At 40.1% G+C, this 24,371-nt stretch overlaps 1 protein-coding gene across 1 annotated transcript; it reads left to right on the top strand.

Moving 5' to 3' along the window:
- Nucleotides 1–24,371, top strand: LOC127574462 (14-3-3 protein beta/alpha-1-like). The gene is given in 7 exon segments (XM_052023482.1): nt 1–138; nt 826–1,161; nt 14,786–14,821; nt 14,823–14,910; nt 22,411–22,574; nt 22,656–22,751; nt 23,423–24,371. Coding segments are annotated over 6 exon segments (738 nt in total). The 5' UTR covers nt 1–138; nt 826–867; the 3' UTR covers nt 23,483–24,371.

The raw sequence follows: 24,371 nt of genomic DNA on the forward strand, positions 1-24,371 counted from the left end.
CCTCCCCCCAACTCCATCACCTCCCCCCACCCACCGTCCGTCCCGAGTGAGTGAGAGCGAGTGTCAAGTGAGGCGAATCGCGCGGCTCCTCCTCAATCGCTGAGCGCCACAGTCACCGTGAGCTCACTCGGACAGCAGGTAAAGGCGGGCCGCCTCCTCTCTCTCTCCCTCCCAACCACCACCACCACCCTCCTCCTCCTCCTCCTCCCCCTCAGCCCTTCCATTCATTCATTGAAACGAGGAGGACGCGCAGTGCGGGGAGGTCGGAGGAAAAAAAAAACCCAAAAATAATAAAATTATATGGGAGCCGTGGGGGGAAACGGAGGCTCAGGTGGTGGTCTGGCAGCAGCGAGGGACTGAGGGCTGCTGCCGCCGCCACCACCGCCACCCTGGGCGAGGGCGACTTGCAGAGGCCCCGCGTGTGCTGGGCTGCGCAGCCCGGAGACCCTCGCTTACTCCCCCCGCCCCCTGTAACGGCAGTGCGGCTGAATTTCTCATTGAGATCCTTTTTCTTTTTAAAAAAAATCCGGGGCGTTTCCCTCGGGGAGGGGTCGAAATGTCTTTGATTTGTATTTTTTGTTAAGGGTGTGGGTTGGGGGGGGGGGGAATAGCGAGCCTTGTTCTCTATTCCCCTCCTCTTCACCTCCTTATTCCTCCTATTTTACTAACAATGAGGAGAGTGGGTGGGGAAGGATTGAAATCAATGGAGGGACGGAGGGAGGGGATTTATTTTCACGGTTATTTCATCTTTTTCTAAAAAAAACTATTCCTCCCTCCATTTTCTTTATCTGTTCCATTTCTCTCCTTCGCTCCCTCACCACGCAGAGTGCGAGAGCGATCGACTTCCCTCCCCCTCTCCCATCCGCCATGGACAAAAACGAGCTGGTGCAGAAGGCCAAGCTGGCCGAGCAGGCCGAGCGCTACGACGACATGGCGACCTCGATGAAAGCGGTGACCGAGCAAGGCCTGGAGCTCTCCAACGAGGAGCGCAACCTGCTCTCGGTCGCCTACAAGAACGTGGTGGGGGCACGGCGCTCGTCCTGGAGGGTCATCTCCAGCATCGAGCAGAAGACCGAGGGCAACGAGAAGAAACAGCAGATGGCCCGGGAGTACCGGGAGAAGATCGAGGCCGAGCTGCGGGACATCTGCAACGATGTGCTGGTGAGGAGGGCAAGGGTGCACAGCAGGCAGGGTGGATCTCTCCATGTTCGGCTATTAATGGCCCTTCATTAAAAAACAAAAATTAACATTAACATCTCCAGTTCAATAAGGGAGTGGGAGTGTGCTCGGTTATTTTCCCAAGCCAATTACCTCATCTGTTTTATAAAAAAAAAACGTGTAAGAGACAGGGTAGGTCGCCATTTACAATCCAGAAAGCTGCATTCCTTATACATTTTTCTGAACAATGTTTTAGTTTGTGCAGATTTTGTATTAGAAAGGTGAGGTACTGTTAAACTGTAGCTCGATGAAGGCAGTATTTCGGTTTACAAATGTTTTCGTCTGGCAATATTACAATCGGTTTTTTTAAATCATTTTCTTTCTCCTCCCCTCGCGTCTCGTTTCCCTTTCTTTCTGTAAATGGAGGAAATCTGCGGTTGTTCAGTCTACTCTCCGGTTGGAGGGGTGGTGGTTTGAGATGTTAGAATTCTTATTACCGAGGAGCCGCAGCATTTACTTGTCACCGCTTTGACCTTGTTTCTAATAAATCTAATAATTTTAAATCTGTCTGCGAAGAAATCTAATACTGAGATCAGTTATAACGGACTGTTTTTGTTGGGAGGGAATAGTGGGCAGTCTCGGATTAGGTGAAGGAAACGCAGCCAGATTTTTGGGCGTTTGCCAGTCGAGGCCTTCCTCTAAACGCCTCCCGGCAATATTTTGTAGTATTGTCTAATTCATCACTTAAAAGTACATAAGGATTTAGGGTTTTTTTAAAAAATGACCCCATCATCCCTCACATTCTGGCAGGGAAAGAGTTGTTATTAATCGTTTTGGATTATGCACATGCAAATATAGCTCCTTGTTTAACTTTACTGTTTTATTGGCAGTTACTAGGCTTGGTTTTTATTGGGGCGTGCCTTTGAAGGCTGCTGATAACGCTTTACTTTAGGTGACACTGCTGTAGAGAGAGACTAGTCCACTGAAGGATTATGACAAATCAGGAGCTGGTGAATTACTCACTGGTACTGGTCTGTAAACCTGGTAAAGGGTGGGGAGAGGTGAGATTGCAGGCACCCTGTTTCTTTATCTTTAGGCACCCTGTTTCTTTATCTTTGGATTCAGGTGAACTTTTCCTTGTAGGTTTTTTTGTTGCAGTGGAGGAGAGTGGAAAGGAATTCTTGCACCATGAGGTCATTTTCTGCTTCTCCTGCAGTGCTCTTGCTTTCATGGTAGAGCAGATTGGTTAGTACTTGATTTTATTTCCAAATAATTATCTGCAGCATTTAGAAAGTGAACAATATTGGAGACTTAACTGACTAGGTTTATCTTTCCCTTTTCCCACTCTTCATTACCCTACTCCAGAAAATTCTGCCTGCAATGTGGAATAAACATGTACAAGTGTTTTGATTGTAAAGATTTATTTGGCCTGTTTAATCAAATATGATATGAACTTTAGGTTTGATATTTTTATTAACTTGTACTGGATTGTCTGAGTGTAATGTGAGGAAGATTTCTAGTTTTTATTTCTCAGACTTGTATTTTCAAGTGTTAAAATTTAAGGCCTGCTTTCTTCAACCTGTGACAGAATGGACAGCTCCAACTGCACTTCCCATTCACTAAGTTTTAAAAGGTTTGGTATGACATCAAAAGGCACGAAGCTCACTTGTCCCTTCTCAAATGTCGCGAGTTGTTTCAGATTAGCGTTATCGTGCTTTTAAGTATAAGCAGATTTTTTTTCTTGGTTTTCCTAGCATATTGCAAGGGGGAAAATTAATTGAAGAGTTTGCACTTACGTGTGTGTGGAGGGAATGCATGGAACATCAAATGTCAGTTTGACTGTATCAGGCTTCAATCTAGCTGGATTTCTCGGATAACTTGGAAAAATTTGTGCCTAATCCAGGAAAGAATTCCCTGACTGTCGTGAAGTGACATCACTCCAGATTGGGTTTCATTTTTCAACTGTATTGGAGGTGGTGCTGGCATTATTGCAAAAACTGAGATTTGTGTAAACCAAAATTGGATTCAAAAGTAGAAGTTGGGGGTTGAGAATTCAGTTACTTTATTTTTATCAGGAGTTCTAATGTTTCCGGTATTAGAATTATTTGTTTTACAGGGCATAATTTGTATTCATTTAAATTGCTTACAGGAATAAATTGTAACTGCTCGATAACAATTTAAATATTTAATGTTCCTGTAATATTTCAAACTTAAGTAGCAATGACATTTTAGTTCTGTGTGTGTTTGTGCTGATTTCTGATATGCAACTCTTTGATTTTTATTTTAAAGATCTGATTTAAATCTTTAATTTGGAAAAATGCACTTGTATAAATGAACCATCATAATGTGGCTAACAAAGATACTAGGCAAATGAATATATGACCATGCCCTTTGCCTCACAGATGCTGTTTGACCCACTGAATTCTTCTGTCAGTTTAATTTTTGCTTTGAGACAAAACAGTTTGGCAAACAGGATTATTTCTACAATTTTAAAAACTATTGAAATACTCCAGGTGCAGGGTCATTAATCTGAAACATTAATTCTGTTTTTCTCTCTACAGATGTGGCCTGACCTCAGTTTTTCTGGCATTTTCTGTTTTGTTTCAGATTCCCAGCATCTGCAGTTTTTGTTTGCCCTACTTTACAGTTTGGTAGGTTAACATAGGCGTAATTGGGTGATGTTGGCTCTTGGTCTGGAAGGGCCTGTTACCGTGCTGTATAAATAAAGTTTTAAAAAGTTTTAATTCTACAATGTGTTCTGGGCTATTACTTTGGATAAAAGCTGCAGAATAGTTACCTACCAAATGAAGGTGCCAGTAGCATTCCCTGCCCAGTCCATTAAAACAATTCATAGTAATTAGAAGCAGGATGAGTTGTCAAATGCCATGTTGCAATGTTCATTCACTGCTCTAGGCTGGAGCTATATGAGCTTCAATATCTTAAAACCAATCTCTGAAACAACTTGTTATGTTGTCAATAATATGGTAAATGTTCCAAAGTACCTTAGGGCATCACTTTCAAATGGAATTTGATGCCAAGTTATGGGATATTAGGACTAGTAATCAATCCCAAGAACATTTCAAGATGCATATTTAGGGAAGCAGGAAGTGTTTGTGGGCTGGACAAGTGAAGGCATGGCTGTCAAAGGTGCAGTGAAGGAGGTCAAAATTGGTGAACACAGAAATACTAGAAGATTCTGAGACAAAAGCCGCTGAAGGATTTAAAATGAGTGGTAACTTTAGGCTCTACTGGTTTCCCTTGCAATGTAAGACATAATGAGTGGGTGTAAAGTGGATTTGGTAGTTGGCTGGAAGTTAATAGAGTGTGCAAAGTGGGGAACAGACCAGATGAATGGATAATCCAACCTGGAGATATCAATAGCAGGAATGAAGGTTTATGATAGCAGATGAGCTGAACATTATTGTAGGGGTAAAAAAAATCCATTCTTCATGTGGAGAGAATATGGGCCTGGAAACTTAGCTGAATTGCTTAAGATGCCACTGCTTTAAGTGATTTGGTTCTGCCTAAGATGATTGGAGACAGCATGCCATTGGTAAGTAGGGAATGTAGTTCATAATGGATTTTGGAAACTGGCTGTGTTAATGGGGGGGAAAAAAATTCTGCCTACAACTTGAAGTCAGACAATCATGGCAAATCTGTGGAAATGCATGCAGCTAAAGAAGTGATGGAAAAGAGTTCAGTGTTGGGAAATATGTGAAGGTTGATGCTTTGGGTACTCAAGAGGCAGAATGTAGATGGGGACATTGGGCTTGCTGTAAGCAGATCTCATTGGGTGAAGTCCTTGTGGCTTTTTTGGGCTATGGCAGGATAAATAAGAAAGGAACTAGAACTGCAGTCCCACTCAGCTGAATAATGGAAACATGCTGCTGCAGAAGGATTCCATTGGAACTGTTTACATCACTTTTTATTGCAGAAAAATGTACCAGTTAGAGGTCAGTTTAAGTACATTAGAAGTTGAATTCAAAGGGCTTGTAATTTTTTGATACTTGACTGGACTATGCATTGAAGTTGTACATCAAAAAATAGGAAGTATTTCTTGTATAACCTACAGCCTCCCCACTGTCCACGAATAGCCAGCCCTATGTTGTCCTGTAATGCTGAACCATAATACATTATTTGTAAAGAGTCAGCACAACCCAGCCAAGGTTGCAGTCTTAATTTCTTTGATATGCTGGCTGACGATCTACCTTGTTATGACTTTGCACCTTATTGTCTACTTGCACTGCACTTCCTCTAGCTGTGACACTTCACTCTGTATTCTGTTAGTACAGGGTATTGTTTTTACCCTGTACTACCTCGATGCACAGTGTAATGAATTGATCTGTATGAATGGTATGCAAGACAAGTTTTTCACTGTAACTCAGTACAAGTGACGATAATATACCGATGCTGCTTGAAATGGGCGAATTTACAGAGGCAGGTGTAAATAGCCATTATTAAAGGGGAGAATATGGCATGAGATGCTTGACTTGATGGGTTATGATGCTACAGTTACACAGGTTGTCAACTTGGGAATTGCCTTAGAAAGGGTTTGGCTGAAGATGAAGGTTGGTTTTGATTGTTTTAGTGGCTCATTAAGCAAATTTGGATATTAAGCAAATTTCTGGAATTACAGCTGAGGAACATAGCCATGAGAACCACTATGTCAACGTATATAAGAAAGATACTGCATTTCTTGAAACAAAAAAAAATTGCTGGAAAAACCCAGCAGTTCAGGCGATATCTTTGGAAACTGAAAGTGAACCTTTCAGGTTTGTCCCCCTTCATTAGAAACTGTCAAAGGGTCACAGACCTAAAATACTGACTCTTGACCTAGATGCTGCCTGAACTCATTTTTTCTTTGCTTATGATTTCTAGCTGCCTTTGATTATCATATTTTGTATGTTGTTTTCAGGCCTCCTAGTTGAGGTAGAAACTAAATGTTTGAGGATCTTTGGATTAATTGTGATAGAGTTTGGAGTGTTGTCTCTTATTGAGTAGAAGTGTAAAGATTTGTATGGAGTTTTGAGAAAAGTGCCAAAGACTTTTAAGGACTGGAAGGGAAAGACAACAGTTTGCAAGCAAAGGGTTTAAGGTTTTTCAGGTGCATATTGTTAGACTGCATTTTGGGAATGTGTTCAAAGAGAACATAAATGGCCTGGTGATCACATTCTCAGTAACGTAAAAAGACACATTTCACTGTGTTTCGATGTACATGTGACAAATATCTTAAAGGAAATGGAACGCCAGACAATGATGTTGATTCATTGTTTGAGTTGAGAATTTGGGGTGTAGAGAAATTATCTTCCATAAATAAAGATGCCATTTGTATAATGAGTTCTCTATCTCTCTCTGCCATAGTACTTTGGTCAATTGAATTAAAGGTAGGTTTTAGTGCTTGATGGAAATGGGTAACTTTGAATTGGGTATTGATCTCGCAATGACCCTGACAGGCTTTTATGGAGCATTAGTAATTTTTGGGTAAAACTTCATCACGAGAGATGTTGCATTGTCAGTTGCCACTTTCTGGAGGAGGGGTTAAATCAAGGCCTCGTGTACACTACTGGGTGGAAGTAAATGATAGTATGGCGTACGACAAAAGCCTTACCTGGCATCTTACAATCCAGCATGTTTTATCATAAGACATTTTGGAGTGAGCAGATGGGCAGAGTCTTGATTAAATATCACTTGATTATTCAGTGCCTTTCAAGTCCAGCATGTGCTGGCCAACAGCTTTTTGCTGTATTTTGAAGACACTATTGAGTCCTGGCCACTATTTGTCCCTCACAGTCATAATCATGTGCTCTTTGCTGTGCGGAATGACCCCTGTGTCCTATATTGTACCTGTATGTATTTATATCATGACTTAACTGTGTTTCAAGGTGCTGAAGAGGAGAGTCATCAATAGAATTTGAACTGAGCATTTTAAGGTTATATTAGGGCAGATGGAGTTTGACCAGAAGTAGTTTTAAAGGATATCCCTAAGGAGGAAAATGTGAATTTCAAAATTTAGGGTGTTAAGAGCTGCAAGGACAGCAGGCAGTGATAGAGCAAACTAAAACTAGGATGACCAAGGTTGGTATTGGAAATGGTAGATGTGTAAGTGGTAATCCTCTGCAAAAAAAAAAATAAATAAATTAGAATAAGGATGAGAATTTCAAAATTTTTGCTTGACTGAGGCACATTGAATATCAATGTTGGGTGAAAGTCCTTTGATGGGGAGATGTTTAAGTTTGCACTGGAATGATTGGGGGTTAGATTTGTGGTGAAAGGTTTTGTCAGTAGAGGCAAGGTGGGATTAAGCTTGGTAGCACTCCTACAACCAGCATAAACAATGGATTGTGTCATAAATTTTCTGATTCTCTGCAGAGATAGTTTTCAATTTATGTTGAATATGCCACCAAGGTTGTGAACTATTTGTTCACCCTCAAGTTGGCAGGCAGTGGATAATTTCTGGCTGTTGAACTCATCGTAGTAAGAACAGAAAGCAATGACTTCAGTTTATTGAGAAGCTGAGCCTACTATTATTTATTTATTCAATTATTTGGAGGAAATCTCTGCTTGTATCTGTTCCAGAACATTGGGTAGTCTTAACAATTTCAGTTCAAAATAGTGGTGATGCCAATGTACATCTGGTAATGTTCATTCTAATTATGGATTTTGGCAGGCAGATCCAGTGATATTGAATGGGATTACCAAAATTGAGAGTTTACATTTGGAGTGTAATTGTAAATGACTTTGGGTAACATGGCTGGACGTGTGGGATAACTGGTGAGATGACATTTCTGGTAATTGAGGGCCATGAAAGACTCCCTTTTTTTTAAAAAAAAGCTTCCTGCAATTGGATATAATTGGGATTGTTTTGGAAAGAGGACAGTGCCATGAGATCAGGGAAGAGGGCAAAGTGAGTTGAGGATGTAATCAAAATCGCGAGGGTGAGTGTATTCTAAGCAAAAAGGAAATAACATCTTGAAGCTTTGGTATCTGAAGGAATTAATCCATTGGGATGCCACTTTGAACTATGGAAAAGTCCTGTGTGCACTAAAGTCGTATGTCCTTGAGCTTTGCTGTCCAGTGCTTGTCAGTTTGATGCCAATGAGTGAATTTTTTATACATTTATTCAAGGGGTGTGGGCTTTGCAGGCTGAGCCAACATTTAAAAGCCCATCCCCAGTTGCCCATGAGAAGGTGGTGTTGAGCTGCCGCCTTGAACCACTGCAGTCTTAAGGTGTGAGTGTACCCACGATGCTGTTAGGGAGAAAGTTCCAGGATTTGGACCCAGTGACCGTAAAGGAACGGAAATATATTTCCAAGTCAGGATGGTATGTGGCTTGGACAGCAACTTCCAGGTGGTGGTGTTCCCGTTTCGTTTTTTTTGCTGCCTTTGTCCTTCCAGCTGATGGAGGTAGAGTGTTTGAAAGGTGCTGTCAGAGGAGTCTTGGTGAGTTGTTGCAGTGCATCTTGTAGATGGAGCAAACTGCTACTACTGTGCATCAGTGCTGGAGTGAGTGTGCCATAATGTGTAACACAATTGACCACTTCTGATTGTGGGAAATATAATTAGACTTGATAAGTACATTGTCCGAAACTCCAGTTAATTAATGCATTATACTTGAACCAAGAATTGCAGAAACAATGTGCAAAGTATAATAAATCCATGTTATAATTTTAAAATCCCACATGCATTAAAAAGGTTTTTTTTACATAGTACACAAGTTTAACAAAATTAGTACATAGCTAGCATCCTGATTTCATTGAGTATAAAATGTCTTGTGGAGGAAAATGTAGGATGAATAAAGAATACATGAACAGAAGTGAGTAAACAGACCGTTTAATCTCTGGGGAGTTGGGACTTGTCAAAATATGAATTATTGTTGAGGAAGCATTGGAATCTTCAAAGTTTAAGGTTACATAGAATATCTCCATGGTCTTGATTCTTCAGGTACCTTTTATTTTTATTACTTTTATTTATTATTGACATTTGAGGATGGACGAATCAGAGCTAGATCATGTGTTGCACATCTAAATAAAAATGGCATAGCTTACAATTGCTGACTACCCTTCCATCTGCACTAGACTTTAATGCAGTAGTTAAGAATAGGCATTATTTCTTGCTAAAATTGCCAGTTCTATTCCACTGAAACAACTGGATGGTAATCTAAACTCTGGTACATTTTATTTCACATAAATATTTAAACAAGTACAGAAGCAATGCTGATCTAAAACTAGACTGGTATACAGCCTTGGGTCTGTAGGCAACTTTTTTCATGACTTTCTATTAGTTGTCTGTGGTGTTAACTGGGTCTTTGGACTCTAGAACAAAGTCTTCAGTTTTATGACACTCAAATTGGAACAGTACAATTAAACCTTGTTTCTTTATCATAAAAGAAAATCAAGGCAAAATGTTTGAAAAGTGCCATCAAGTAATTGGAGTGTCCAATCTTAAATTGAAATCAGTTAAAGTAAATTCTTCAAGTGCATTTTGAAAGGCGTTCCAGTACTCCACTGAGAAAAGTGCCACAGTTTAATATACCAGTGCCTGTTTCCAGATGAGACCAGGAAATGATACTTGGGGACTTGTTTACACTTGGGGCAAACTTGAGCAGGCACTGGTGTCTTCCATATGTGTCAAAGTTTGCACAAGTGTCATGCATTTTACTTCTCAAAAAGTTATGAGAATACAGTTAATTTCTGGCTACTCTTGTACACATGAAACTTAATTTTGCTGACATTATTGCATTTATTATACCTTTTTCTTAACTCTATCTGTGCATTATTGAAGTATGTTGAGATTAATTTTTCTAAGTGTAACTGTTTAAAAAATTTAAAACAACATGCTTCAGGTATGGGAACGCTTTGTTGGAGCTACTTGTGGCAAGTCCTTGAGTCCAAAATGTTCTTGTATCTGTTCACACAGTCATGTCCTGTGTTATGAGTACAATGAACCTGTATTGTCTCCAAGTTGGCATTTAACAAGCCATCCATGAATTAAGCATTAAATCTATTTAAAACTAAAAGTTGCCAATTCTGCAGATTAGCAATTTGCCTTTCTTTAAGGAAATTTAAAATTGCTCCTTTTTTGGGGGTGGTGTAAAAGGTGAAACTTTCAGACCTTGATTTGAAAAATTAAAGCATGTGAAATGCTGATCTGTGGAATTCCAAGTAGTGCAGCGTTGATCTTTTTAAGCTGACTTGATGCATTTCAGGGGCATTAGGATGGTTTTCATTGATTTTTAAAATTCAAAGGTTCTGAGAAAGAATCTAGGTTACCACACTACCAGCCATTATAGTATTGGTGAAAAGTCAACATATCAAATTGTATCATGAGACCAAGTTGAAACACTTGTTCAACTCATCTGTTTTATGTATTCTGACTTGTTATCATGTGAGCTAAAAGAGAATTAAGGATACATTGCAATCTATCAATTTGGTATTGGTTTATTATTGTCACTTGTACTGAAGTACAGTGAAAAGCTTATCTTACAACCGATTGTACAGGTCAATTCATTACACAGTGCAGTTACACTGGGTTAGTACAGAGTGCATTGATGTAGTACAGGTAAAAACAATAACAGTACAGAGTAAAGTGTCACAGCTACAGAGAAAGTGCAGTGCAATGAGGTGCACGGTCACAACAAGGTAGATCGTGAGGTCATAGTCCACCTCATTGTATAAGGGAACTGTTCAATAGTCTTATCACAGTGGGGTGGAAGCTGTCCTTAAGTCTGGTGGTACATGCCTTCGGGCTCCTGTATCTTCTACCTGATGGAAGAGAAGAGAGAATGTCCTGGGTGGGTGGGGTCTTTGATTACGCTGTCTCTGCTTCACCAAGACAACGACAGGTAAAGACAGAGTCCAAGGAGGGGAGGTTGGTGTCCATAATGCGCTGGGCTGTGTCCACAACTCTCTGCAGTTTCTTGTGGTCCTGGGCAGAGCAGTTGCCAAATCAAGCTGTGATACATCCAGATAGGATGTATTCTATGGTGCATTGGTAAAAGTTGGTGAGAGTCAAAGGGGACAAACCGAATTTCTTTAGCATCCTGAGGAAGTTGAGGCACTAGTGAGCTTTCTTGGCTGTGGCATCTACGTGATTTGACCAGGACAGGCTGTTGGTGATGTTCACTCCCAGGAGCTTGAAGCTCTCAACCTCTGCACCATTAATGTAGACAGGTGCATGTATACCGCCCTCTTTCCTGAAGTCAGTGACCAGCTCTTTTGTTTTGTTGACATTGAGGGAAAGGTTGTTGTCATGACACCATTCCACTAAGCTCTGTACCTCCTTCCTGTACTCCAACTCATCGCTGTTTGAGATACGGCCTACAATGGTGGTATCATCTGCAAACTTGTAGATGGAGTTAGAGCAGAATCTGGCCACCCAGTCATGAGTGTATAGGGAGTAGAGTAGAGGGCTGAGGACGCAGTCTTGTGGGGCACCGGTGTTGAGAATAATCGTGCTGGAGGTATTGCTGCCTATCCTTGCTGATTGCAGTCTGTTTGCTAGAAAGTCAAGGATCCAGTTACAGAGGGAGGTGTTGAGTCCTAGGTCTCGGAGTTTGGTGACAAGCTTACTTGGGATTATTGTATTGAAGGCAGAGCTGTAGTCAATAAACAAAAGTCTACCATAGGTGTCTTTACTGTCCAGATGCTCCAGAGCTGAGCGTAGGGCCAGGGAGATTGCATCCGCTGTAGACCTGTTTTAGCGATAGGCGAATTGCAATGGGTCCAGATTGTCTGATAGGCTAGAGTTGATGCGTGCCATGACCAGATCTGAGTGCACGACCAGGTACACCATCTGGGCTAGGTGCTTTCCTCGTGTTCGCTCTCCGGAAGACTGATCTTATGTCCTCCACAGTGATCACCGGTTCAGCTTCATTGGTGGCTGTTAGGGTGGATGGTGACAATCCACTTCCCTTCTGTTCAAAACGCGCATAGAATGTGTTAAATTCATCCGGAAGGGATGCGCTGTTGTTAGCTATGCAACCCGACTTCATCTTGTAGCCTGTTATGGCATGTCAGTCTTGCCATAACTGACGGCTGGTCAGGGACTCTATTTTGAGTCGGTATTGTCTCTTGGCATCCCTGATAGCTTTCCGAAGGTCATACTTCGATTTCTTGCACAGATCAGGATCACCAGATTTCTGTGCAGCAGTCCTCTCCTTCAGTAGGGAATTTAATTAGTGAAAGGCTAAAATTAATACAATACTTGTAACGTTTGCTTATGGTTGTTTTATTCATTGCATGTTGTATTCCATTTAAGATGCCTTTGATGCCCTGGTTTAGTTTTCCTGGTATTCCTAGAAGTTGGATTGTATTCCCAAGATTGAAGGTCTATTCCAAGGAGTCTTACCTACAAAAATTATTGTATGGCTCTTATGCAGAGGTCAATCTTTCCAATTGCTGATTCTGTCTGAGCCTGTTGGGAGAATTTGATGCATGCCTCTTCTGTTTGAGACACTTTCTTTTTTAAAAAAAAGCAGGTCTGTGGAATATTTCTGCTGCAGCCAGACTAGCATAGAGAGTTTCAGGAAAGTTATAAAACAGCGTGCAAATGGCCAAAGATGATGAGAGTTAGTTTAACCTTGAATTTTTTATTGCTTTCTAAAAGCTTTTTTTTTCCCATGAGAAATCGGTTAATCTCTAGCCTGTTGAGGATTCTTTTAATCATTTGTGTTTTGGATTGGTGGTGTCATTGGCAATGCCAGAATTTTATTGCCATTCCTATTTGATGTTAGGAAAGGTGGTTAGCTTTCACCTTGAACTGCTGCAGTCCTGGTGGAGTCACTTCCACAAAACTGGAATCTTCCATGAATGGACCCAGTGACACTGAAGAAGCGGTGATATTTCCAAGTGTGCATGGTGTGCGACTTGGGTCGGAAGCATCTAGGCAGTGGTGTTCCCATGAGCCTGAAGCCCTTTTACTTAGTGATAGAAGAAGTGGGTTTGGGAGATATTGTTAGGGTAGGTCAGATGGTTAACTGCAGTACATTTTGATATATGGTGGTCACAGTGTGGTGGTGGGGCAGAACGAATGTTTTGGGTGGTGAAAAGGATGGAGTCGAGCACTTGTTTTGTACTAGATACTCTTGAGCTCCAAATCTTGAAGGTGGTCATTGCCTGACACTTGTAGCATGAACATTACTAGTCCTTAAGTTCATGCCTGACTGTTGTTGAGGTCTTGCTGTGTGCAGTACAGACTTTTCATTTGCCTGAGGTATAGATGAATGGGCGTTGAACATCTCAGTTCTGACTTTTTAATGAGGCAAGAAAGGTCATTGAAGCAGATGATAGTTGGGGCCCAAGGTACTTGCCCTAAGGAACTCCTGCAGTGATGTTCTGGAGCTGGGATGTTTGTCCTCCAACATGCACAAAGCATCTCCTTTTTGTGAGAGATGTAACTCCAACTTCTGGATCGTTTTCTTGTTATGTCCACTGACTTCACTTTTACCAGGGCATGTTGATGCTATACTTGGTCAAATGCTACCTCAATGTTAAGGGCAGTCATTCTTGACTTCTAGAACTCTTGTTTAGTCAATGCTTGGATCAAGACAATGGAGGTCTGGGGATGAGTTGTTTGATGAAACTGGGCATTGGTGAGGAGATTGTGAAGATTTGTGGTAAGCTGTTTCATCACTTTAATCAAGGTGGGTGGTAGTTGGCCAAATTGGATTTGTCTTTGTGGATGGGATGTACCTAGCCAATTTTCCACATTTGGGCAGAGCAACTTGATTAGCAGAGGTGGCTGCTTCTGGAGTGCAGGTCTTCAGTACTACAGCTAGGGGGTATTGTCTGATCCATAGCCTTTGCTGTGTGCAGTGTTTTCGGCCATTAATACGTCATGGGGTCAATTAACTGAAGATGGATTCTGTTGTGAGGACTTTAAGAGAAAACCAATGTGGTCGTCCTTCTGGCTGAATAAGGAACATAGTAAGATACAAGATGTTATAAGTCTCAAGTGATCATACAGTTCCAATACCATTTGAGTGCGTAAGGAGGCAGAGCTAGAATTGCTTTCCAAATCTATACTAATATAGCTCTGCAAGGAAGCTTGACTGTTTATGTTGCTTAATATATCTAACCCATTATGTCACTTCTATATCTACTTGTAGTATGGAGCAGTTTGTTAGTGGGAATTCTCGCTAGTGAAATCCATCCATACAAATTGTCAAATGAAGACCAAGATCTTTGTGTAATATTATCTAAAGATTTTACAGTTAAAAATGGTTGCCCAGCAGTCAAGGGGTAATCTGTGTTGGTGGAGCTTGGATGTAGTGGCACAAACCAATAATTGGCTGCTGAAGTCTGCGCCTCTTTGTGGTCCTGGAAGTATACTGAATGCAAACTCCTTGAAGTGAAAATGAGCATTACTTAATTCTGGTATGTTAATGCTTTCCTTGGTGTACACATGGAATATAATATATTTACAGCATAATCCAATACCTCTTCTATGTTGTAAGAACATGCTTTAACAGAAATTTGGTTCACTCTTGAATTTTCTAATTTCATGTTTGAATTCTGTACAATATGAATGCCTTGTGAATTTAAAATGTATTTTGAGATGTACAAATTGTTTACATTTAAAACTTGTAGTACTGTATTTTTAATCTTTGTCCTGTACTTCACTTTAACAGGGCCTTCTTGATAAATACTTGATTGCCAATGCTAGTTTCTCCAGAGAGCAGAGTTTTCTACTTGAAAATGAAGGGAGATTACTATCGTTACTTAGCTGAAGTGGCTTCTGGGGATGACAAGAAAGGTATGTTGAAATGTGAAATATTGGAATGAATCTAGTTTCAATTATTAAGAACAACATTTTTTGCACAAGAGAATTGCAACTTCAATATTTAATAATTTGGTACTACAATATTCTATGTAATCCTTAATTTGTCTAAATTGTTTGTTTTGATCAGTGTGATACAGTAAATCTATTGTTAAAACTAGCAATTCTGTAATTTAGTCTAGCCACTGAGATTCTATTTCTGGAATACTTGAGGAACCATGGATACATGTTGTATTTGTTGATCTGTAGCTCATTTCCATCACATACTGATGGTGTTCATGTACTAGTTAAACCATATGTGAATGTTGTTAAAAATCCAATGGAAAGTGCTGGTTTTTAAATAACAATTCTGTAAAATGGGGCTTGGTATTATAGTGGTTGTCACTGAGTTTGCAGCCAGAGTTCAGGACCATTGACATTGACCAGAGCGCGGGGGGGGGGGAGATAAAAAAGCAAGAGTAGGCCACTGGCCTTTCACGCCTTCCCTGGCATTCAATATGATCATTGGTTTATTGGTTCTAGACATGGCTCTCATATCCCTCAGTACCTGATCTTTGAAAAAAATTATCTGCTTTAAATCCTTCCAGTGATCTGGCCTCTGCAATTCTCTAGGATGGAGAATTCCAGAGATTTATACTCCAAAAAGTGACTACTATACATTTTAAATGATTGTTCCCTTTGTAACTATGTTCTCTTGATTGAGACTCCCACTTGTGGAAACATTCCAATGCCCCTTAAGATCTTGTATGTTTCATAAGATCACTCTTCATTCTAAACTCCAAAGAACACAGATCTACCCTTTTAGCCTTTCTTGGTAGGGACAACACTTTCATTCCAGTAATTAGCCGAGTTAATCTCTTAATTTCAAATCCTACAATTGATGAATTTAAATTCATGTAATTAAACAAATCTGGAATTTTTAAAGAAGGGTTAATCTTGGGAAATGGTGATGTGAAATTACTGTTTTGCAAAACCCCAGCTAGTTCACTAATGTTTTTCTGGCCTATGTGACTCCAGGCCCACCAGAGTGGTTGATTCTTAATTCTTCCTGACTTGAAACAGTCAAGGGTCGATAATAAATGCTGACATTGCTATTGAGATGCACGTCCTGTGAACTTGTAGAATCAGTGAAACACACCTTTTAACAACTTGATACAGGCTGGATGGAAATTCTGTAAAGTTAAAGATTTTGTACTTAACATCCATAAATATTTTTTCAGCCCAAATCAAACCCAGCACAGTAATCCAACTGGCTTCCAATTTGTTTCTCTGGATAAAATGCAATTCTAATGGGAATTTGATGTCAGCAGATCACTGAAAATGTCTCTATATTTGATAGGAATGGGTGGCACTGCACCTGGCTCATTTTCATCAAGGATCCATTTATTTTATTGGGGCAAGTGTTGTGGCAGTAGTCTGTGGTTAACCATGGTAGGAACCCCAGTAGGTATTTTGGAGGGGTGCAGGGAGTAGCAGAGGGGGATATATTTGGTAACTGGATGGACTCGTGAGTTTTAAAGACTTCAAATTTTGGTAGTGATAGTTCTCTTGCAGTTGTAAGGTGGTGATGCAACTGAAGGATCACTGTTGCCATTTGCTTCAGCCAAAAAAAAACTGTCTCTCTCAATTTTATAAGCAGTTAGTTTGCATGTTAATTTGGGTAAATATTAAAAGTGAAGATAAATGTCTTGGTATTTAGAAGCATGGGAATGAACTTGATCCTAATCTCAAACTCATGGATGCACCCGCAGTTTCATTTGTCCTAATGTTTTAGGACCATACAGTTAAACTATGGGTGGCTGTAATGAGACTAAATTTATTGCCAACCCCTTTCTGCTCTGAGAATGTAGTGGGCTGCCATCTTGGTGCTGCTTCCAGGCAATTGTAGAGTTTTGATCTATAGTTGAAAAGTTGGGGTGCAAGCTCGAAGCTTGCACTTGCGACTAGGATGTAGTTATTATCTTGTACATCATTAAGATAATGTATATTGGTCATTTATGATTCTCCTCGCTCTTTAATGGCAGTATAGTTGGTAAAAATCATGGGAAATGGATTTGTGCTACATCTTATGTAGGCTAAAATATTTTCAAGATTGTTTTCTAGTGATTTTTGTGGTATGGGAGTATTGGATAGGAAATAAACCAAACTTAGTGGACCTGTCTGGTCTCGAATGATAAAGTTTATTTTCATGGAAGCCAAAAGGGTTGTATTAGGATCAATGACTTTTTGATAGCTGTTTCTCATCTTGGTAATCTGAGATTCATGTAATTTCAAGTTAGGCTATCACAGATAATCTCACAAGTATCCAAGGTTACAGCACTTTATTGCATTCCCTTGTGTCAAAACAGTAGATTATGGCTTTATTATTGTTCAGTTATTCCATGTTAGATTCTTTGAACCATTGAAGGATTGCATCACTAAATAGAATGTTTACCCAGGAGGAATGAGGTGCTGTTCTTCTAGTAATCAACCTAACAGCATGAACAATGAATTCTCCATTTTCACATAACCCACACCCCTCTTTGATCCACCCAGGTCCTCTCTCTCCATTTCTTTCCAGAACCCCCCCTCAAACCCCCTGTTAGCCAGTTGCTCCTCCCCCCCCCCCCCCCCCCCCCCAAAAAACTGGTTTCATCTGCCTTTCATGCACACACTCAACCCACCAGGTCCCCTATCCCTCCCCTACTGTTTGCATCCCTCCCTTATCTGATTCCACTCATCAGATTCCATAATATGCAGCCTTTGTCTCCACTTATCACCTTCCAGTTTCTGGCTATCTCCACCTTCCTCTTTCGTACCTGGCTCCTTCTGTCCAGCAGCCCCTCCTCATGTGGATCCACTTGCCTCCTACCTCGACCCACTGTGTTTCCTCTTTTTACTGGCTATCTTGCCTTTACACTCAGTCCTGATGCAGGGCCTTGACCCGAAATGTCAGCTATCCCTTTGCCTCCATAGATGTTGCTTCACCTGAGTTCCTCCAGCAGCTTTTTTGCTCCTAATAAGCATTACAGCTTTGTCCTTTACAGATCCTTTCTTTTGCTTACTACCTCAGCCTTGAACGAGTTTTCAACTGACCTGACAGCCTTTAAGTACTAGGTATTTGAATTTCAGGCAAAAACTATACACAGTGAGGAACTATTCACTAAACTACTGCACCTCGCCACTGCATTCAATTAAACTTTTAAGTATATAGCATCTTTTTAGAGTCGTACACATTTGCATTGAATTTGTCCATGCCCATTCTGGCCAAGAAAGCTATTGAAACTAATCTCGCTTTACAGCCTTAGTCGTGGCCTTGTGCTGAGGCTTCCTACTTCCTACACTTTTCTGCTGGTGGGTAGGAGGGGGAAAAGCCATCCAATTCCCTGTAATTATGACATTACCTTAAATCTATGCACTCCTAGTTATTGACCTCTGGTGTGGTAAACAGGTCCTTTCTAGCTTAATTATCATGAGTTGTGATTAAATCTCAACTTTGACCTTTATTTCAAATAAAGAACCACACCAAGCTAGTCTATCCTTATCAGCAAAATTGCCATCCCCAGCAACATACTCAAGTTTAGTAAGAATATAATAAAGCTGGAGTTGTCCATTTAGCCTCCTGTGTCTGCTCTGCCATTAGTGAGATCAGGGCTGGTCTTTGTCCCTCTATTCTGTATTTGTTTCAAAAAATCTATTAATCTGTCTGAAATATACTTAACAAATGAGCCCCTAAAGCTCTCATGGGTACATTTCAGAGTTGCTCATCCTCTGGGTGAAGACTCTCTTCTGGCTCTAACCACCCCAATAGAGGAAGCACCTTGCTTTCATCTAGTGTTGAGCCCTCTAAGAATATTGTTTCAATGAGATCATCAAAGAACCAACCATTAGGAATGAAAAGGAAAATGTTTAATCATCCCTTCGGTAATGTGATGACTATAACAATACACCTCTGAAGACATCTAACGTAGCTCCAGTATTGACTGACTTGCTTTCATTCTCCCAGGCCCTAACCTTAAGTTTCCCCTTTGCTACCCTACCTACCTGGCCTGTTACCTTTTGCATACGTTCTTCTGATTCCCATTCTAGTATCTTGCTAATTGTTTATTCCCTTGATTGACCTCCCCGGGTACATTACTTCATTTATATGGCATGAATTCTGTTTGTCAGCTTTCTGCCCACATAATCATTTTCATAACTTGTGCAATCTACTGCTTTCTTGCTGCTTATAAATCATAGGCCAATTTTTTTTAATGATCGCAATGGTCTCTTAAATCATTGTATACCTTTATGAATGAGGGATCTTGTCACAGTCCACAATGTTCCCTTGCAATGGTCTTCCAGTAGCTGAACCATTACACTTGTTTTGTCACAGCCGCTTTTGTATCCATCCTGTTTTTCTTTGGATTCTGTTAGTTTTTAGTACGTCTGCCATTTGGGATTTTAGTCATTCTAAAGTTTTATTGCTGCAGTGTTGTCACTTTTTTGCGCAGGTGTACTGAAATTGATCTATCCATTCAGTTACTACAGTTGGAACTGGGGCATTTGTGATTGAGATAAAGGAGTGCATACCTGAACCCACCAATTGATGGGTTCTTTGATGGCTTGCTGTACTTTGGTGGGTCAAACTTTTGGCTGGAGGTAAAAATAAAATCCTGAGCATAAATTGACCATCAGGTTTTGTGTTAGAAAAACATGATATAACATGGTCACCCATGTGAGGCCTTGCATCTGTGCTAGGGTGTAGGTGTTCACCTGGGATTGTTGGGACTCCATCAGCAAATCTCAAGGGGCCTACAAGAATTTTCAGTTTTGCCAGGCAGTGGAACTTGTGCTCTCTGAAGCCATTGAGAATCATATCAAATGCTGATTTTGTAACCTCTTGTTTGGAAAGTATGTTTGCCATGACCTAAGTTGTCTGAAAAAAATTAAGGTAATTTGGAGTCATTCCAGTACTCTGTAGCAGTATTGATGCATTGAAGGCCTTGTTAGAGCAGCTTTTAAAGCTAAAAGTTGTGGTAATGTAGAACCAAGTAAAGTCTGCACTACCCAAAAAGGGGTGAAATTGGTGTCACTCAGTGTTAAATCACTTATCAAATAAGTTAGGAAAAGTGCCTTCCAATCAAAATTACTCATGGCAATGTTCCAAGGAAATGTGAAGCTTGTCATTGCTATGCTCATATACTGTTGTGATATGCTTCAGGGAAAGACTGCTTAAGCCAATGTTTTCTTCACTGCACTTCAACACTTCATGCTTTTAGTGTTTACAGATGCATGGGATGTGGTTGATGTGAAAGCCAAGCTGAAAACAGTTTATCAGTGTGGAGTTGTCCATTGCTTTTATTCTCCTTTCAGTAAGTCAGGAAAGCCACGGTCTAATATGTCATTATGGCTCCTTTGTAATAATGCAGGATGGATGAGAAATTAGTTTTAGGACCTGGAAGGTTTTGTGATTTCAGTTACCATTTAAAAAGATTGAACATGACTATCAATGGTGACTAAGTACCCATCTACATTAATCCCATTTACCAGCCCTTGTACCGTGGCCTTCCATGCCTTGACAATTCAAGCACTTGTCTAGATAATTAAATGTTGAGTCTCTGCCTTCACCTCTCTCTTGCAGAGTTATAGGGTTGTACAGCACAAATAGGCCTTTCGACCCACAACATCCTTATTGACATTTTTTCCCCATTTGCCTGCATTAGGATTGCATCCTTTAGTGCCTTGCCTATTTAAGCATCTGTCTAAATGCCTCTTAAACATAGTAATTGTATATGGTTCCACCACCACCTCTGGCATCATGCACCAGATATCAACAGCTGTTTTCCAAAAAAAACTTGCCTCTTCAGCTTCCCCTTAAATTTCCTCCCTATCTCAGTGCATTCCAAAATCCAGCCAACATTGAATAGAATCTTCTTTGTATCCCCACTAAAACGTCTTGCTCATTGCTTTGAACTTGCGCCCAAGGGTTATAGAAGTGGGTGCTTTTGGGGGGTGGGGGGAAGGGGTTGGAGTTTGACACTTACCCTATCCATGCCCCTCAACTTTGTACACTTCTTTCAGATCTTCCCTTCAACCTTCTCTGTTCCAAGGAAAAGAAAACGAGCCTATCCAGTCTCTCCTAAGACGCTCATCCTAAGCAAACCACCTCTGCACCCTCTCCAGAACAATAATGTCCTTTCTATACTGTGGTGATCAAAACTACACACACTATTCCAGATGTGGCCTTGCCAATGTTTTATGAAGCCGTACCTTCTTCCTCTGCTCTAGTGTTCTATGCCCTAGCTAATAAAGGCTGGTATTCTGCATGCTTTGTCATCCTATCTACCTGTGCTGCCACCTTCAGGAATCTTTTGGACTTGTACACTAAGGGCCTTCCTTGTACTCCCTAGGGACCTAATTCACTATTCAGGTATACCTTTATTTAACTTCCCAAAATGCATCACTTGCACCTAAGATTAAATTGTCTGCCATTACTCTGCCCAGTTAGCCAGCTAATCAATCTTTCTGTAGTCTGAGACTATCCTCACCATCAACACCAATTTTTGTCATCTGCAAACTGGTTAATCATACCTCCTGTATTAACATCTATATAAAACTAACAGTAAGGGTCCCAGTTCTGATCCCTGTGGTATACTGGTTACAATCACAAAAGTATCATCACTGTCTCCTATTGCAAAGCCAATTTTGGATCCCATGGACTTCGCCTTTTGGACCAGCCTTCCATTTGGGACCTTGTCAAAATGCCTTAAGTTCATGTAAATAACATCAACTGCTCTGACCTGTATACTTGGGTATGACTTTGGAAAAACTCATCACATTTCTCCTAGAACTCAGGGTTGAAATTGTTTGTATTATCACAAAGATGAATTTTAATCGTGTGTAGAAAAGTGAATTTATGAAATTCAAGAATAAGGGAGTATGTGGTTGGTGGGTTTTGCTCATAGTTTGGCCAAAATCCAGTACAATTTGAAAGAAATTTCTCTTGTTGCAAATGCACAGAACAGGATTTAGACAGTTAATCTAGTTCTCACTAGGCATCAGGGTACTGGATTTAATAATTTTCTGAATAATTGAAAGTTTGATAAGGTGTGGGGTATGTTTCAGAAATTATGGTTGGGTGACTGACTGCATGCCTGGGGTAGGCATTCCATCTTTCAACATTATTATGCCTTGTGTTCAGTGCAACTGTACGTCTCTGGAACAAATGTATAATGTTCTGTAAAGTGTTCAGTTACATTTTTAAAACACCAGTTGGAGAGACCTTCATAATTTGTAATATGCTGTTTGAACTCTTTCATACCAGTCACTTTGTATTTTTTTGTAATGCATTCATTGGGGTAGAAGTTAATGACAGGTTTGATTTAAAACAATTGAATTGAGCATTGGTATTAAATTTCAATTGTATTGCATGAAATGCCCATGAATTTGGGCTACTGTATATATCTGCATGCTTTAAAATGAATGCTATGTATTGAGCTATGATTCTTTTTTTAGTCACAGTGCATCATTCGCAACAAGCCTATCAAGAAGCATTTGAAATCAGTAAAAAAGAGATGCAACCAACACACCCTATCCGCCTGGGACTGGCTCTTAATTTCTCAGTGTTTTATTATGAAATTCTTAACTCTCCAGAACAAGCTTGCACTCTCGCAAAGGCTGTAAGTACAGGCAAAATTCACTTCGGTAAAATAGTCTATTACATGGTTATTACATCTAACTATATTTTCTCATTCTAAAAGGCATTTGATGAAGCAATTGCAGAGCTTGATACACTGAATGAAGATTCTTACAAAGACAGCACATTAATAATGCAGTTATTGCGAGATAACTTGACAGTAAGTACTTGAACACTTAATGAAATGTGAAAAGCCAAAATGAGTTTTTTTTTTATATCCAAGAGCACTGAATGGTATCGACCAGGTGCAATGCTTAGCTTTTCAATAAATGATTGGAATTTGTACATTATTTAACTATATGCAAGGATTTGAATTAGCAGTTCAAGTTCAAGGGTAAATAATTTGGACTTGCTGGTTGTAAAGGCGGCAGCAGTTTAGAATGTACAAGTTAAGGTGATTAGTTAAAGCTAGTTGCTTTAATTTTCTTCTCCAGCTGTCCTCTGAACCATGTCTATTTCTATGCCTCTGCATAGTAGCCTGACTTGTCTACTATGGAAAAATTGGTGTTGCTGCAGCGTAAGTAATCTTTCAAGTTCAGACACGAGGCACAAATGTTTCTTTTTGCCCTTCTAACTTTTGCCCATCCTGTGTGAGCAATTTGTGGGAGACCTTTTAAACTGTAGTGATTGTAAACTGATGCAAATGAAGTAAATGTAAGGTTTTGGAATCTAAATGACTGCACTGAATCTTTAGAATGTTATTCCAAAATGATGACCCAGGAGGAAAGGATAATTTGAACTTTTTTCTATTTTGTACAGCCTAGCTTGCTAGCTGGAATGCCTCAATTGATTTATGATACCAAGGCACTAATTGGAATTTTCTCTCTCCAGTTGTGGACTTCAGACAACCAGGGGGAAGAAGCTGATGCTGGCGAGGGAGGAGAGAACTAAACTTCCGCCTTCTAGTTCTGTCTGCCTCATTCCTGAATCTTCACCATCAAGACTATTTGTAATCTCTGCTGTCCCACTAGTTTCTATTTTAGGTCTTTGGAAAGCTTCTGTCACTTTTGTTGGGTCTCTGTGTTTCCCATGTGGTTTGTGTTTGATAGGGGAGAAGAGCCAATTCATATTGGGAACTCTTGTACTGTATGTTTCAGGTGGCCAATGTAAATTCAGGGTGTGGAATTTTTATACAAGTTTTAAATGTTTGGTTAGTACTCTTTGTAGCTGTGGTTTCCACAAAGCTAATGTCAATTGTTTCCTGTACTAGCAAAGAAGGATGCCCATAACTTAGTGTCTGTATTGGGGAAATAGCAGATTCAGTACGAGTCGTGCAATTTCTAGAGAGTTGCTGATCTGTAGATCAAACCTGCACCATCTATTACGTGTCTCAGGATTTTTGGGATAGGGCAGAGGAGGATTAACATTCCATGAGTTGCAAGATTCACCATTGCTCATGTCTTCATTTTGCTACACATGACATCTGAACATTTTATTTGTATTTAAAAGAAATTATTGTCAACGTAAGAACAAATGTACAAGCAAACATGCAGTAAAAATAAATGCTTAACTTTGATAATGTATGTTTAAGAGGTAAAGACCTTCCCATGTGTTTATCTGGTAACTTCCTTTTTTGTTTTTTTTTTAGTTTTTGCTTTGTGGTCTTGATTGCCTAACACGCATGTGGCTGTGAAATAGTTAACAGGGAAGTAATGAGATATATTGCTGTATGGCTAGCTGCATTCATGTCTTCTGGACTTTTCATAAGAACACAAGCATAATTGTTATCAAGAAAATGTGTAAAGTTGATGTAAGTGGAATAAAATGTTTTATGAATGGA

The sequence above is a fragment of the Pristis pectinata genome, chromosome 9, assembly GCF_009764475.1.
Source record: "Pristis pectinata isolate sPriPec2 chromosome 9, sPriPec2.1.pri, whole genome shotgun sequence".
In the NCBI taxonomy this organism is placed as follows: Eukaryota; Metazoa; Chordata; class Chondrichthyes; order Rhinopristiformes; family Pristidae; genus Pristis; species Pristis pectinata.